The following is an 18218-nucleotide window of genomic DNA, read 5'->3' as shown; positions in this document are numbered from 1 at the left end:
GAGGATGCGTATAAGTAAGCAGCAAAGTCAAAGTGTGAGGATGGTGTAGAGTGGATTAAGATGAGTCAACTCCTAGCTATTTGCCTGACGGGAATGAAAACTCAGGTCCATACAAAAACCTATAACAGGATTGTTTGTCATGGTTCTATTCATAACCACCCAAAACTGCCCAAATGTCTTTTACCTGGTGAGTGGGTATACATCTGCACAATGGAACACGATTCAGCAACTGATTCAGCAACCAAAAGGAACGTGGACGGCTCTCAAATGCATCAGTCTTCTTAGAGAGAAGCCAGACTCAAAACTCTACATATATGACATATTTATATAACATTCTGGAAGAGGCAAGACAAAGGGACAGAAAAAAATTAGTGGTTGTCAAGGGTCAGGATGCGGGGAGAAGGTGCCCACAAAAGGGCATGAAAGAACTTCCTGGGTGATGGAATTATTCTATTCTTGAGTGTGGCTTGTTAAAACAACTGTATGCATTTGTCAAAATGCATAAAACCATCCACTAGAAAGGGTGAATTTTACTATTTGGAAAATAAACGTCAATAAACCTGACTCAAAAAACAAAAGCAGGGAGAAAGCAAGGAAGGAGCATGTCAGAGGGAATTAATGAGTCCTGGAGCTGATGACATTAGGACCAGGGAAGGTAGTAAGCTAGCTAGGAGCAGCATTAATGACCAGGAGACAGAGAAACCTAGTGTTTTTAGTTTGATGCTTTCCTTTTAAGAGGATTTTCAAGAGCACAGCAGAACTTTCATAGGCAATGACTCCCTTGCAAATATAGGATGTAGCTTCCTTCGTACATGTGTCTTTTCTAAGCAGGAAGTGTCTGGGGAGTGTGTTAGAACAGGGACCTGGAGATCACTACGTAAGAATAAGCAAGAAGAGTTTAACCCTTCTTGGAGGAAATGACTTGGAGCTGGGAGAGACTTTGAGTGCCCTGTTTTCCCAGTGATTTGAGGTCCACAGTGGTTCAGAAAGGTCACAAGCTGTCACAGTCAGTGAATATGAAACTTAATCAGCTGAAATGATGATCAAGCTTTCTTCAGAAGGTCAAGATCGTTTGGCCAACAGCCATAACTGACACTAATAATATAAGCATCTTAAATTTCAAGCTAATACAGGTGTCCCACTTTATCTATAGCAAGGTGACATGTGGAACACCTCCACTGCATTTAACTGTGTGAAACAAAACAGGAAGAAAATGTAGGCAGATGCAAAGTAATGTCAACACCTAAAGCATTTATTTGGATATCTTTAAACTTTTTACATATGCTACATTCCAAATTTTACAAGTTGTCCACAGATAATAAAGTTATAGCCAATTTTTTAAACAGATATGATTTTCCCTGATATGGAAAGCATGTTATATAAACATTTCTACAATAAACATAATACATGCGGAACAAATCATAAGACTAAGATGATTCGTTAGTTAGGGAAGACAATTAGATTAATGATACACACACCAGAAGATAAAGGGGCACATGTGTTGCTATCTCGTGTAAACTCATCTTCTCTCAGACTCCCTGACATTCTCAGAGAATGGAACCCAGGGACACCCTCTGCTAACAACAGGCTTACATGAAATCAGCTCTGAAAGCTGAAGTATTGTTACGATTTGGTGAACATGTTTATAAATTCAACTACAGGGGGAGAAACCTGGTCTTATCATTCTAAATTTAAGCTTGGTTAACAACTGGAGAAAAGCCAAAAGAAGCTGAACTTAAAAGCTAAAGGAATGAGGATGTGACAAAGGCCAAAACAAACATTAAAATCACGATGCCATCCACAGCCCATACCACCAGATCTTATGAATGGAAGGAAGGCCAGAAAAGGGGGGTGAGCGCTGTGTTCTAAAGCAGATTTTCTTCCTCCTGGGTGAGAAGTGCCGTCTCTCAGATGGGTGACTCAGTCCCAGGCAAGAAGGGTCAAGGTCATCCTTTCAGAGGAAGGGGTTCTTCACACACCACCCTGGAGAAGCACTGAGTGTGGCTTCTACATCTCCACTTACTTTAGCTGAAAGTCTGGATTTCCAGCCTTCCTCCTGGGTGTACCGTGGAGTGTGCAAGGCTGAGCAGGATGGAACTTTTAGATGCAGAGTTCAAAGAAAACTGAGTGAAAGGGTTATTTTCATTGGCTAAAAGAAATCCAAGAGCCTCTAATTATTCATTTATCCCTTAGCCTCACCTCAGAGAGGCTCTGTATTTATTCTTCCACCAAATCTGCCATCACTCTCCATGTACCCAAGCTCTCAGCACATGTGCATCACACAAGAGTGGTACATGGCATGTCATGGTTATAAACTATTTTACTAAGCGGCTATCATTCTAGGAAGGCACCTCTTAGTCAGAACAATGATGTTTAAAAATAATAAAAAGCCTGGGCGCACAGGTGTTCCAGAAATGTACTAAGTGAGCCAGCAGGTAAACAGCAATTGATCTATTCCAGGAAATGCTGGAAGGGGTGGGGGTGAAGGAATTTTAAAACACTGAATTCTCATTTTTTTGCTAGTGTTTGATTCTAGATGTATACACTCTTTCAACTTAGTCTTAGAAATAAGAGACTGTATCATCTGAAAAATTAGGATACTCTTAAGTTTTCAATAAGCCCTTGAACATGAGTTTATTCCTCAAAGCCAAAAGTCTTGCAAAAAAAGGGGGGGGGGGCGGGGGAATCCCACCTTGTATAGCCCTGAAAATCACCCAGCACACAAAGACACCACCTTCTCTCCTTCTTCCCACAGGTTCCTCCAGCATGAGAGTCCCCCAACCCCCTCACAGCCGGTAGAGACAAGGGAATGCCACTTTTGAAATCCACTGTTTTGCTTAGAGGTAGGGTCCCATCAGCTGTGGGGACACTGACCCAGGCCCAACGTTGAGAGTCACTGAGAGGGATCAGGAAGTGTGACCCCAAAAGACCAGAGACTTTGTTTCCTGCTGCTGTTGCATCAGCTTCAGGCCTGGAGTTCCCTGTGTTCAGTAATGTGACACGGCTCAGACTACTGGGAACAGTCAAATGCAGTCAGATGCCCACAAAGGGGTTGAGTCCAGCCCAGGAAGAGAAGCTCCTTCCTGGATTCTAAAATTCAAGAAGTTACGTTTGAAGTACACAGCAAACGATGCAAGAAAATCTGCTGACCGAAGATGATTTTCATCAGTCTCTGGAGCCAGAAACTATAAAAATAAAACTGGGAAGAAAAGCTTAAATAAAGAATTTATTTCCAAATTCAGTAGAACCTATTTCCTATTCTCTTTCTTGAAAAGCGAACTGGGTTACAAAAATCCAAATTTATGTATTTGGTAGTGAAGCAATTATAAATGTTGCCAGTCAATGCCAACCAGTGTCTGATTTGCTTCCTGTGCATGTCCAATTTCCTCTGTGATACTGTGCTGGTGCCAGAGCTTCTGAATCTTCTTAAATCGCTCTCTGCACAAATGTAAAGGATTTCCCCGTCTAGAAAGAAGACACATGTCACTCAGGATGCATTCGGTTTATTCATCTATTATACTCCAATCTTTCCTGATTTAGGAAAAGTTACAAGTTATTGGTTTTAGATCCTCTGCAGAATTTCTCTTTGGCAGGCGCCTGTGGCTATTAATGTGTTAGCTCTGACGGTTTGCTAGGAGCAGCTGAAGGGGAGTAAGTGCTGAAAAGAAGAGGAAAATGAACACAAGCTACACCTACTCAGACTGGGGTGAGGAATTGGGGGTGGGGTTGAGCAGGAGGGTTTATGCTGAGAGGCTAAAACTATGCATTTATTATCCATTTTGTTGGTAAAACGTATAACAGGGAGGGGCAGGGAAGAGGATGGAAAAATTGCAGGGGTGAAAATGTTCTTCTAAGTACTGTCTTTCAGCTACAAAGTCTAAGCAAAGCAGTCAAATGTGAATAACTTCGGGGTCTAATTTAACCAAAGCACAGGCACTGGTGAGCTCACGCCTGGGGCCTTGGCTCCTGACTCAGAGTGCCAGTCCTCTCACTCTCCGTCCAGAGCTCTTCCTCCTAAGAGCCCACATTTCTCAGAGCAATGGTAAGAACCATCAACAGGTGGCACAAGCCCGTATCCTTGCGGTCAAGTGCCTGAGGAACCCATCTACTTATCTTGCCTTGGTTTCCAGGCCTTCAACTTCTGTTCCCCAAGGCTGGGAAGTTACATCTAGGTTAAGACTTTTACCCCATTTGGGCAAAAAGAAATGGTCTGAAAGTTCTTTAACAGTGCTTGAAGGAACTGCTGTTAGCATTTTGCTTGTGATGTAACAGAAGCTACCAAAGTAGAAGTGATTAAGCCTCAAATACTGTTGTATTGCTCTATATGTTCTAAATCTTTGTTCTCTCAGATTCTTATGTAGTAAGATAAGCACAACTCTTATCAATCAAGATTTGCTCTTTTATATCACTCGAAGAGGACCGGGTCTCCCATACAAAGCCGCACAATTTACAAAGAGCTATCCCTGCAGTGCTCTGATGCTGTGGATGCCGCAGGACAATTCAAACAGCTCTCTGGAGTAAGAAATGGAAAAAGGTTGCACTCTGTCCCATTTTTTCCACAAAGCTGCACAAGTTACAAAGAGCTATCCCTGCAGTGCTCTGATGCTGTGGATGCCACAGGACAATTCAAACAGCTCTCTGGAGTAAGAAATGGAAAAAAGTTGCACTCTGTCCCATTTTTTCCCCTTATGTATCTTGATGGCCTTCGCGACACTCTGAGGGCTGGGAATGGGAATGTCAAACCAGCCAGCCAGGGTAGCCTCCTTGGAAGTGTCCACAGACAACAGCCACTTGTGCTAACCCTCCAGGCAGTTAGCAGGCAGGCTTCAGGACCACAAGGTTCATTGTGTTCACCCCATGCTGAAGGCTCTGGTGGCCCAGAGCCAGTCAACCTAGTTCCCCAGGATGGGCCTTACCTGAGCCCCTGGTCAGTCTCCCCATAGTCATCAAGGTAAGGAGGAGAATAAAAACAGCCTTTGGTTTTGCCAGCTAAAAATAGCACTTGACATTCCCGTACTCTGTAGAGAGACCATTTATACATTAGTAACCAAGGTTTGGATTCAGTTCCAAATGGACTGAAGTCTTATAAAAGTAAACAAAACCATTGGGAATATGGGGTTAACAGACACAAACTATTATACATAAAACAGATAAGCAACAAGGATTTACTGTATAGCACAGGGAATTATACCTAATAACTTGTAATAACCTATAATGGAATATAACCTGCAAAAAACAAAACAAAAAAACACTGGATCATTATGATGTACACCTGAAACTAGTGCAATATTATAAATCAACTATATATCAATAAATAAATATAAACAAACAAAACCACTGTTGGAAGAGAAGAAATGGCGTTTATAGCAGAGACACTTGAAAAACTATCAACACCCCTGCCTAAGTTTAAAAATAACTAAAAGGATTGTATTGTAACCAACATAAGGAGGGAGAGGGACATTTAGGATTAGGATTCGACAGCTCATATAATACTGGCATTTAAAAAATTAAGTGTGAGAAAGTTAACTACTTCTAAACATAAGGTAGTTATTTATGTATCAACCACTATTATGAGGAAATTATTCATTTAAAAAATTGTACACAGGGCTTTCCTGGTGGCACAGTGGTTAAGAATCTGCCTGCCAATGCAGGGGACACGGTTCGATCCCTGGTCTAGGAAGGTCCCATGTGCTGTGGAGCAACTAAGGCCATGCACCACAACTACTGAGCCTGCGCTCTAGAGCCCGCGAGCCACAACTACTGAGCCTGTGCTCCACAACAAGAGAAGCCACTGCAATGCGAAGCCCGTGCACTGCAATGAAGAGTAGCCTCCACTCGCTGCAAATAGAGAAAGCTCACATGCCGCAACTAGAGAAAGACTGTGCAGCAATGAAGACCCAATGCAGCCAAAAATTAAAAAAAAAAAAAGGCACACAAATATTACGAACTAGGTTGACCTGAAACACAAGGCAACACTCCACACAACTAAAAGAATTCTGAAATGTGCCACACAAGGTAAAAGGCTACTTTTACATTTCTCCTAAGGGTTTTTAAAAAAATGTGTCTCCTGATCCCTTTGAGAGGTTTGCTTAACTTTTTCTGGTGTTAACAATTCAGCTCATCTCAATATCTATTGAGAACCTATCATATACAAGAAATTGTCAGGCACTGGGGGGTACTAAGGTGACTAAGATGTGGATATAATCTATGCCCCAGAGGAGCTCAAACTCATGTCACTTCTCGCCTTCAGACCCTGTGATGGCTTCCATCTCACTCAGACACCTCGCTAGGACACACCAGGCCCATGACTCTCCCCCTTGTGCTCACTACTGCAGTAGCAGCAGCCTCCTTGTTGTTTCTTTTCTTTTTTTATTTTTCTTTCTTTATTTTTTGGCCATGCCATGCGGCTTGTGGGATCTTAGTTCCCCGACCAGGGATTTAACCTGCACCCTCAGCAGTGAAAGCACGGAGTCCTAACCACTGGACTGCCAGGGAATTCCTTTTTTTTAAAATAAATTTTATTGAGGGATAATTTTTTTTTAAAAACCTATCCATTTTTACAGGACAATTAGATGAATTTTGTCCTTGCTCTTTCTTGAACACGGCAGGCACACTCTCCAGCAATTCTGTACTTGCTGCTCCCTGCCTAGAATGTTCTCCCCACTTCTTTAGGTCTTTATTCAAGTTACCTTCCCAGGGAACCTTCCCTGGTTCCCTATCTAAAATTCAACTCTCCAGCTGCCATTTCATATTCCCCTCCCTAGTTTATTTTTTCTCTTCTGCATGGATTGCTTTCTAAATTCTTATTTTATTTTCTATCTCCCTCACTAGAAACTGAGCTCCATGAAGGCAGAGATTTTCGTATGCTTTGTTGACTACTGCATTCTCAATATCCATTACACAGTCACTGATAAGTATTTGCTGCACGTTGTCGGATGTACACAACTACATACATCAGCCTGTGATATGTATGAATCCAACCATGAGGATACAACAAAAGAAGAAATTCTGACTGTGCCTGGGTAGAAAACCAAACACAGCTAGAAGTTTCACATTACAATGAGGCACAAAGAAAGAACAGAATTGTCATGGGGATGGAAATGATAATGAAAAAACAGCACAGAGTTAGCATGAGCCAAATATGAGATGTGTGGAGACAAGGCTCCCCATTTTCCTCAAATGAATAAAAGAGTGGCCTCCAATCTTTGCAATGTAGTAGTTTCTTGTTCCACCCCTCAACAGATGTCTACTGTGGCAGGTCCAAAGCTAGAAAGCTCCTTCCAGGGCCTTACCTCAGGAAGATGCCCACCCCAGAACCACAGGAGTAGGTGTGGGCGGTGCAAGCTCCCACGTCCTCCCCTTCCAACTCCGTCTGACAGCAGTAGCTCTGGGAGCACAGCAGAGTTCCACATACAAGGCACAGAGTTGGGGCTCTGCTCTTGTCACCACCTGATTTGGGGCACCTCCATGAAATAAAAAAGCACAAGTCAAGGCTCTAAAAGACTGGCTAAAGAGCTGAGGGTGGTAAAACTGCCCTGGAAAAAAATTCTGCAATATCAAGTAGAGCTGAAGATGCATACAGACTATGGACCAGGCAAATTTATTGCTAGAATAGGTAACATCTCACATACCATGTACTGAAACAATCAACAAGTGGAGAAAAGAGAAATAAAATTATCAATAGGAGGAAAAAAATATGTAAATTAAAAAAAAATTACTGCTACTGTCATATAATGAAGTACTACACAACAGTGAAAACTGATGGATTAAAAATTATATGTGTCAAATGTATAAATAAATCTTACAAACAATGCTGAGTGAAAAAAGCTATAGGATAATGTACAATGCTATTCTAAAGCTTAAAATAATAATATATGCAAAATACTAATAACTGCTTAGGAATATAACCATTTGTAGTTAATGTGTTATTTAAAGTGCAAATTGTTTACATAACATCTAATGAATCAAACTTGTCCCTCATCACCCCCTTTCTCATACCTTATTCTGAAACATGGAATCATGCTTTTTACAAGTTTGGTAGTACAAGTTAGGTGGTACTACTGATGTTATGATTTCCCTACCCAAACAAAAGAAAACAATGACAAAATCCTTCAAGTTCTGTGTAGAGAAGTGAGTGTTTCCAGTGGTAGGAAGTGCTCAATAAGCTAATATAAAAACTTACGAGAAATTAGATGCTTGATTAATGAGGCTGCTGTAATCCTCTGGAAGGTCTATTAATTTGTTAGATTCTCTTGGATAGCTAAAACAAAACAAAACAAAAACCACATAAAAAACCCAGTTAATATGAGGACATATTGTAACAATGACAGGGAAACTCTTAACTTAGTCAAAATAAATAAAGGAAGCCTGAATCTGAGTGACTGGGCACTACCCACAGCAGCAAAAAGCCACAGTAAGAACTTTAAAATGCACGCTTAAATAACGTAGGGCCTCAGGGCTCACATTTTTACTTGAAGAACTCAGGATGAATTATCAGGACAATGGGCTGTCCTGTACACTTATATCCTGCTTCCTTCCTACTTCTTGCCTCCAACCAAGTCTTTGACAATCTTCAGCTTACCTTATAGCGTCTCTTTCACCTTCCAGGTATCTCTTAACTTCAATGTTATGACACCAACTTTAATGTAAATGGAGAAAAAAAAATTTTTTACTTTTGAAGGGCTAGAACTAAAAAATTTTCTTCTCTAAATCCAGTAAGAGAGAAACAGTTTTCTTGGCTTATTATATTTATCTCTTCATAAGAAGCTTAGAGGAATACCACATACTTTGCCTACCATATTTTAAAATCAGAAGAATATGACCTTTGATTTTCTGAAAGCAACAATGCTTAACATATTAAAATTTGCTATTACCCCCACTAATTGGACACTCTGAAAAACCAGTCTGGGGAATTCCCTGGTGGTCCAATGGTTAGGACTCTGCGCGCTCACTGCCAAGGGCACAGGTTCAATCCCTGGTCACGGGACTAAGATCCCGCAAGCCATGCAGTGTGGCCAAAAAAACCAAACCAAAACCCAAACCAAAACAGTCTGAATCAATGAGAAGCTCTTATAATCTAGAGCTAGAACACTCATATAAAATAAAAAATTTTTAACTGTGGTAAAATACACAGAACATAAAATATTCTATTTTAACCATTTTTAAGTGTACAGTTCTTTGGCATTAAGTATATTGACGTTGTTGGGCAATCATCACCACCTCTGTCTCCAGAACTTTTTCAGCTTTCTCAAATGAAATTCTGTGCTTGTTAAACACTAACCCATTCCTCCCCCTACCCCCAGCCCCTGGCAACCACCATTCTATTTTCTGTCTCTATGAATTTCACTATTCTAGGTACCTCATATAAATAGAAACATAATGTTTGTTCTTTTGTGACTGGCTTATTTCACTTAGGCTGCCTTCAAGTTTCATCCACATTGTAGCATGTGTCAGAATTTCCTACCTTTTTAAGGCTGAATAATACTCCACTGAATGTATATAACACATTTTGTTTATCCATTCATTAGTTTATGGACATTTGGGTTGTTTCCACCTCTTGGCTATTGTGAATAACGCTGCTATGAACATGCGTGTACAAAATTCTATGAGTTCCTCCTTTCAATTCTTTTGCAATACACACCTAGAAGTGAAACTACTGGATCATAGAGTAATTCTGTTTAACATTTTGAGGAATCACCATACTGTTTTCCAGAGCAGCTGTACCATTTTCTATTCCTACCGACAGTGTACATGGATTCCAGTTTCTTGACATCCTCACCAACATGTGTTATTAATGTCTGCCTTTTTCATTACAGCAGTTCTAATGGGTATGAAGTGGTATCTCATTGTGATTTTTATTTGCATTTCCTTGATGACTAGTGATGTTTAGTATTTTTTCATGTGCTTTGCTTATTGACCATTTGTATATCTTCTTTGGAGAAGTCCTTTGCTCATTTTATAATGGGTTGCTTGCTTTTTTGTTGCTGAGATGTAGGAAATCTAGATGTATATATTCTGGCTATTACTCCCTTATCAGATATATGATTTGCAAACATTTTCTCCCATTCTGTGGGTAAATCAGCCAAATTTTATTCTTAACTTAGTCACTAACTTGACATGATTAACGGGTCAATTTCTCTAGACTTCAGTTTTCTCAAATATAAACTGAGGATAGGGTGTCCCTGGTGGTGCAGTGGTTGAGAATCCGCCTGACAATGCAGGTGACACAGGTTCGAGCCCTGGTCCGGGAAGATCCCACATGCCATGGAGCAACTAAGCCCGTGTACCACAACTACTAAGCCTGCACTCTAGAGCCCATGAGCCACAACTACTGAAGCCCGCACGCCTAGAGCCTGTGCTCTGCAACGAGAGAAGCCATCACAATGAGAAGCCCATGCACTGCAATGAAGAGTAGCCACCGCTCACTGCATCTAGAGACAGCCCGCACGCAGCAATGAAGACCCAAAGCAGCAGTCAAACAAGCAATAAAATAAAATAACAAAATAAAGTGAGGATATTAGACTAGATAACCCTTAAGGTTTCTTTCAGTTTCAAAAATCTACAGAACATAGTATTTAACAAGTAAGTTAATATGAGGAAATAAACATTTCCACCACTACTCTCCTTCCAGGCAAATATGCTTATGCTATTCAGTAGGCCTGGCAAAAATCTTACCATAAAGGTAAATCCTTAACTAAGAAGGCCTAATAATTATACTTTGAATCACATGGATTGAATTCTGCCAGGCTATCTGAGAATTTTGTAAAATATGTGATAAACTGAAGTTTGTTTCCATATATATATATTCCAATATAAAGAAAAAAAGTGTATAATCGTTACCTTTCAATCAGTAACTTCATTATCTCCTTATTTTCTTGAAAAAGGCAAATGAAGTTGTTTGGCAGGGAAAGATAGTTACATAAATGTTCAAAATGGCTTGTTCCAGAAGCTGCAAATAGAGAAGAAAACAGTTTTGCATATAACAACTAAGAGTAGATCCTATAGGAGAGTAAGCAACAGCAGAGCTTAAAACAAAAAAGGCACGAGATGAAATAGTTCAATTTTGCTAGGTACATAACCTGTAGGAAGTAAATAAGATGGCACATGGAAGGGATCCACAGAAAATGACATAACTGAAAGTGGAGTCAGGCGACTCCTTTACCAAACTGGTCACAATTTCTTGATGTTTCAGTTTTACCATCTGCAAAATGGGGTACCTGTGTGATATACTTCATGGGGTTGTGAACATTAAATGACAAAAATAACATGGGTAGCTCTGGAAAAGTATAAGGCAGTACAGAGACGTAAGATGATTTTATCACCGAGAGATGGATTTAAACACTAACTTAATCATCACTGAAAATGATTAAGAAGGGTAAATTATTTTCTCAATGGTGCCTGGACAACTAGCTAAATGGAGATGCTATTCAACAAACTTTTAGAAAGCAGCATAACATGCAGGCACCCCATGACTTGTGCCAGGCACTATGAGGTACAGTAAACTTTAAGTCTACCTTTAATTCCTACATTAAAATCAGATTTATGTGTAATTATGGCTATTTTGAACTTCAAGGCCTCATGTTTCAGATTAAAAAATACCTGAGGGGGGCAGACAGGAGAAGCAAGAAGAACTACAATCCTACAGCCTGCAGAATGAAAACCACAATCACAAAGTTAGACAAAATGAAAAGGCAGAGGATTATGTCACAGATGAAGGAACAAGATAAAAACCCCAGAAGAACAACTAAATGAAGTGGAGACAGGCAACCTTCCAGAAAAAGAATTCAGAATAATGATAGTGAAGTGACCCAAGATCTCGGAAAAAGAATGGACGCAAAGATTGAGAAGATGTAAGAAATGTTTAACAAAGACCTAGAAGAACTAAAGAACAAACAAACAGAGATGAACAATACAATAATTAAAATGAAAAATACACTAGAAGGAATCAATAGCAGAATAACTGAGGCAGTAGACCAGATAAGTGACCTGGAAGACAGAATGGTGGAAATCACTACCGCAGAACAGAAAAAAGAAAAAAGAATGAAAAGAAATGAAGACAGCCTAAGAGACCTCTGGGACAACATTAAATGCACCAACATTTGCATTATAGGGGTCCCAGAAGGAGAAGAGAAAGGACCCAAGAAAATATTTGAAGAGATAATAGCTGAAAACTTCCCTAACATAGGAAAGAAAACAGTCAACGAAGTCCAGGAAGCGCACAGAGTCCCAGGCAGGATAAACCCAAGGAGGAGCACACCGAGACACACAGTAATCAAATCGACAAAACTTAAAGACAAAGAAAAAAATCAACAAGGGAAATATGACAAATAACATACAAGGGAACTCCCATAAGGTTATCAGCTGATTTCTCAGCAGAAACTCTGCAAGCCAGAGGGAGTGGCACAATATAATTTAAGTGATGTAAGGGAAGAAACTACAACCAAGAATACTTTACCCAGCAAGGATGTCATTCAGATTTGACAAAGAAATCAAAAGCTTTACAGACATGCAAAAGCTAAGAGAATTCAGCACTACCAGTCCAGCTTTGCAACAAATGCTAAAGGAACTCCTCCTCTAAGTGGGAAAGGGACTAGCAACTTAAAAAATAAAAAACCTTGTACATACATAGACTGCTGTATCAAAACTGCATGGGAGGGCTTCCCTGGTGGTGCAGTGGTTAAGAATCTGCTTGCCAATGCAGAGGACATGGGTTCGAACCCTGATCCAGGAAGATTCCACATGCTGTGGAGCAACTAAGCCTGTATGCCACAACTACTGAGCCTGTGTTCTAGAGCCTGCGAGCCACAACTACTGAGCCCATGTGCCACAACTACCAAAGCCTGCACGCCTAGAGCCCATGCTCTGCAACAAGAGAAGCCACCACAATGAGAAGCCTGCACACTGCAATGAAGAGTAGCCCCCACTTGCTGCAACTAGAGAAAGACTGCACGCAGCAACGAAGACCCAATGCAGCTGAAAATAAATAAGTAAAACAACAACAACAAAAAGACTGCATGGGAACAGCAAAACCAAAACCTACGATAGATACACATACAAAAAGAAAAAGCAACCCAAACACAACACTAAAGATGGTCATCAAAACACAAGAGAAGAGAGCAAAAGAAGAAGGGAAGAAAAAAGACCTACAAAAACAAACCCAAAACAATTAAGAAAATGGCAACAGGAATACACATATTGATAATTACCTTACATGTAAATGGATTAAATGCACCAATCAAAAGACACAGACTGGCTGAGTGGATACAAAAACAAGACCCATATACATACTGTCTACAGGAGACCCACCTCAGACCTAGGGACCTATGCAGACTGAAAGTGAGATGGAAGAAGGTATTCCACGCAAATGGAAATCACAAGAAAGCTGGAGTAGCAATATTCATAGCAGACAAAATAAACTTTAAAATAAAGACTGTTATAAGAGACAAAGAAGCACACTACACAATGATCAAGGGATCAATCAAAGAAGAAGATATAACAACTGTAAATATATATGCACCCAACATAGGAGCACCTCAATATATAAGGCAAATACTAACAGCCATAAAGGTAGAGATCAACAGTAACACAATTAATACTGGGAGACTTTAACACCTCATTGTCATCAATGGACAGAACATCCAGACAGAAAATCAGTAAAGAAGCACAGGCCTTAAATGACACATTAGACCAGATGGACTTAACTGATATTTATAGAGCATTTCATCCAAAAGCAGCAGAATACACTTTCTTCTCAAGTGCACACAGAACATTCTCCAGGATTGACCACATGCTAGGCCACAAGGCGAGCCTCGGTAAACTTAAGAAAACTGAAATCATATCAAGCATCTTCCGATAACAGTGTTATGAGATTAAAAATAAACTATAAGAAAAAAACTACAAAAAACACACACATGGAGGCTAAACCATATGCTACTGAACCAATGGATCACTGAAGAAATAAAAGGGGAAATCAAAAAATACCTAGAGACAAATGAAAGCACAACAATCCAAAATCTATGGGATGCAGCAAAAGCAGTTTTAAGAGGGAAGTTTATAGCAATACAATCTTATCTCAGGAAATAAGAAAAATCTCACATAAACAACCCAACCTTACACCTAAAGCAACTAGAGAAAGAAGAACAAACAAAACCCAAAGTTAGTAGAAGGAAAGAAGTCATAAATATCAGAGCAGAAATAAATGAAATAGAGACAGAGGAAGTAAGAGCAAAGATCAATGAAACTAAAAGCTGGTTCTCTGAAAAGATAAACAAAACTGATAAACCTTTAGCCAGACTCATCAAGAAAAAAAGGGAGAGGACTCAAATCAATAAAATTCGAAATGAAAAAGGAGAGGTTATAACAGACACCACAGAAATACAAAGGATCATAAGACACTACACGTGGCTATACGCCAATAAAATGGACAACCTGGAAGAAATGGACAAATTCTTAGAAAGGTACAGTCTCCCAAGACTGAACCAGGAAGAAATAGAAAATATGAGCAGACCAATCATAAGCACTGAAATTGAAGCTGTGATTAAAAATCTTCCGACAAACGAAAGTCCAGGACCTGATGACTTCACAGGCGAATTTTATCAAACATTTAGAGAAGAGCTAACACCTATCCTTTTGAAACTGTTCCAAAAAATTGCAGAGGAAGGAAAACTCCCAAACTCATTCTATGAGTCCACCATCACCCTGATACCAAAACCAGACAAAGATACCACAAAAAAAGAAAATTACACGCTGGAACTTCCCTAGTGGCGCAGTGGTTAAGACTCCGTGCTCCCAACGCAGAGGGCCCGGGTTTGATCCCTGGTCAGGGAACTAGATCCCACGTGCATGTTGCAACTGAGAGTTTGCATGCCACAACTAAAAAGCCCGTATGCTGCAACTAAGGAGCTGATGAGCTGCAACTAAGGAGCCCACCTGCTGCAACTAAGACCTGGCACAACCAAATAAATATTAAAAAAAAAAAAAAGAAAGAGGCCAATATCACTGATGAACATAGACACAAAAAGCCTCAACAAAATACTAGCAATCCGAATCCAACAATACATTAAAAGGATCATACACCATAATCAAGTGGGATTTATCCCAGGGATACAAGGATTTTTCAGTATCTGCAAATCAATCAGTGTGATATACTACATCAACAAATTGAAGAATAAAAACCATATGATCATCTCAAAAGATGCAGAAAAAGCTTTTGACAACATTCAGCACCCATTTATGATAAAAGCTCCCCAGAAAGTGGGCACAGAGGAAACATACCTCAACATAATAAAGGCCATATACAACAAACCTATAGCTAACATCATACTCAATGGTGAAAAGCTGAAAGCATTTCCTCTAAGATTAGGAACAAGACAAGGATGTCCACTCTCACCACTTTTATTCAACATAATTTTGGAAGTCCTACCTATGGCAATTAGAGAAGAAAAAGAAATAAAAGGAATCCAAATTGGAAAAGAAGAAGTAAAACCGTAACTGTTTGCAGATGACATGATACTATATACATAGAAAATCCTAAAGATGCTACCAGAAAACTACTAGAGTTCATCAATGAATTTGGTAAAGTTGCAGGTTACAAAATTAATACACAGAAATCTGTTGCATTTCTATAAACTATGAAAGATCAGAAAGAAAATTCAAGAAACAATCCCATTTACCACTGCATCAAAAAGAATGAAATACCTAGGAATAAACCTACCTAAGGAGACAAAAGATCTGTACTCAAAAACTATAAGACACTGATGAAAGAAATCAAAGAAGACACAAACAGATGGAAAGATATACGATGTTAGTGGATTGGAAGAATCAATATTTGTCAAAATGACTATACTACCCAAGGCAATCTACGGATTCAATGGAATCCCTATAAAATTACCAATGGCATTTTTCACAGAATTAGAACAAAAAATCTTAAAATTTGTATGGAGACACAAAAGTCCCCGAATAGCCAAAGCAATCTTGAGAAAGAAAAACGGAGCTGGAGGAATCAGGCTCCCTGACTTCAGACTATACTACCTATAGTCATCAAAACAGTATGGTACTGGCACAAAAATAGATATATAGATCAATGTAACAGGATAGAAAGCCCAGAAATAAACCCACACACCTATGGTCAATTAATCTACGACAAAGGAGGCAAGACTACACAACGGTGGAAAGACCGTCTAGTCTCTTCAACAAATGGTGCTGGAAAAACTGGTCAGCTGCATGTAAAAAAATGAAATTAGATGGTTCTTTAACACCATACACAAAAATAAGCTCAAAATGGATTAAAGACCTAAATGTGAGAACAGATACTATAAAACCCTGAGAGGAAAACATGGGCTGAACACTCTCTGACATAAATTGCAGCAATATCCTTTTCTATCTGTCTTCCATAATAATGGAAATAAAAACAAAAATAAACAAATGGGACCTAATTAAACTCAAAAGCTTTTGCACAGCAAAGGAAACCATAAACAAAACGAAAAGACAACCCGCAGACTGGGAGAAAATATTTGCAAATGATGTGACCGACAAGGGATTAGTCTCCAAAATTTACAAACACCTCATGAGGCTTAATATCATCAAAACGAACAACCCAATCAAAAAATGGGCAGAAGACCTATATAGACATTTCTCCAAAGAAGACAGATGAGAAGATGTTCAACATCGCTAATTATCAGAGAAATGCAAATCAAAAGTACAATGAGATATCACCTCACACCAGTCAAAATGGCTATCATCAAAAAAATCCACAAACAATAAATGCTGGAGAGAGTGTGGAGAAAAGGGAACCCTCCTACACTGTTGGTGGGAATGTAAATTGGTACAGCCACTATGGAGAACAGTATGGAGGCTCCTTAAAAAACTAAAAATAGAGCTACCATTTGATCCTGCAATCCCACTCCTGGGCATATATCCAGAGAAAAACATGGTCCGAAAGGATACACGCATGCCAATGTTCATTGCAGCACTGTTTACGATAGCCAAGACATGGAAGCAACCTAAATGTCCATCGACAGAGGAATGGATAAAGCGAATGTGGTACATATATACAATGGAATATTGCTCAGCCATTAAAAAGAATGAAATAATGACATTTGTAGCCACATGGATGGACCTAGAGATTGCCATACTGAGCAAAGTCAGTCAGAGAAAGAGAAATATCATATGATATCTCTTATATGTGGAATCTAAAAAGAAATGACACAAAGGAACTTATTTACAAAACAGAAACAGGCTCATAGACTTAGAGAACAAACTTACCATTACCGGGGGGGGGGAAGGGTGGAGGGAAGGGATAGTCAGGGAGTTTGGGATCGACATGTACACACTGCCATAATTAAAATGGATAACCAACAAGGACCTACTGTATAGCACAGGGAACCCTGCTCTATGTTATGTGGCAGCCTAGATGGGAGGGGAGTTTGGATACATGTATATGTATGGCTGAGTTGCTTTGTTGTGCACCTGAAACTATCACAACATTGTTAATCGGCTATATTCCAATATAAAATCAAAAGTTAAAAAAAAAAAAGCAACAAAAAACCACACCTGAATTTGTCACTTTTCACTTTTTAAAATCTGAAGAACCCAGTCTATGAATAATATACAATTGAACAATTTTAACATCTGAAAGCAAAACAAGTACATTTTTGTACATGTACAAAATCAGTACATTTACTGACATCCAAATAAAATCAGATATTTACATAAATATGCACCTAATTATATAATCGGTACATCACCATAGTCAAGTAGCTGTGACCTAAATTGTTAATAAGTTTTCATTTTTGCAATGCACTTTAATTCTTAACTTGCTAGAGTGAAAGACTACATACATTTCCTACATTTTGAAAGAAATTAGAAATTACCTTGAATTTCAGGTGGGGAAGGAACTCCATTTAAGTAATGGAAAAACAAAGCAGAACACCTCAGGAAAGGCATGATTCCAGCTCTGACATTCCTCAACAGATGCCAACCAGAGTGCATTTCTTTCAAGGCACTGTGAAAGAGAAAAATGATAACTGGGAAATGTAATTAAAAAATGGTCATTCTAGTTATAGCACAGTGTGAAAACAGACAACTACTATTTGGAATTGATAGCACATTGGCTTAAAAGGTATGGGTAGCCCTAACTATTACAGGACATCAGGTATAATTGGTGATATACCCTCTAATGCTGTTATTAAAATTTGTAAAAGTTATACAGCTATATAAAG

The 18218-nt window shown here is 39.3% G+C and overlaps 1 protein-coding gene across 6 annotated transcripts in view; it reads right to left on the bottom strand.

Annotated features, from left to right (window-relative positions):
- Window positions 1–1231: 1231 nt before the first annotated feature.
- UBR2 (ubiquitin protein ligase E3 component n-recognin 2) overlaps window positions 1232–18218 on the bottom strand; it is a 116229-nt gene continuing 99242 nt past the window's right edge. For all 6 annotated transcript variants that reach the window (XM_027127263.1, XM_027127266.1, XM_027127262.1 and 3 more), the window contains 7 exons: window positions 17871–18001; window positions 10840–10948; window positions 8582–8638; window positions 8183–8260; window positions 7293–7463; window positions 4917–5018; window positions 1232–3465 (listed from right to left, as the gene is read on the bottom strand). In XM_027127263.1, the coding sequence (XP_026983064.1) occupies window positions 3324–3465; window positions 4917–5018; window positions 7293–7463; window positions 8183–8260; window positions 8582–8638; window positions 10840–10948; window positions 17871–18001 (790 nt within the window). In that variant the 3' untranslated portion in view covers window positions 1232–3323. The remainder of the gene's footprint in view (window positions 3466–4916; window positions 5019–7292; window positions 7464–8182; window positions 8261–8581; window positions 8639–10839; window positions 10949–17870; window positions 18002–18218) is intronic.

This window comes from Aethalodelphis obliquidens, unplaced genomic scaffold, assembly GCF_003676395.1.
Source record: "Aethalodelphis obliquidens isolate GAN/ISIS:26980383/991018 unplaced genomic scaffold, ASM367639v1 scaffold31, whole genome shotgun sequence".
Lineage (NCBI taxonomy): Eukaryota > Metazoa > Chordata > Mammalia > Artiodactyla > Delphinidae > Aethalodelphis > Aethalodelphis obliquidens.
This window is presented reverse-complemented; position numbering and strand designations above follow the sequence as displayed.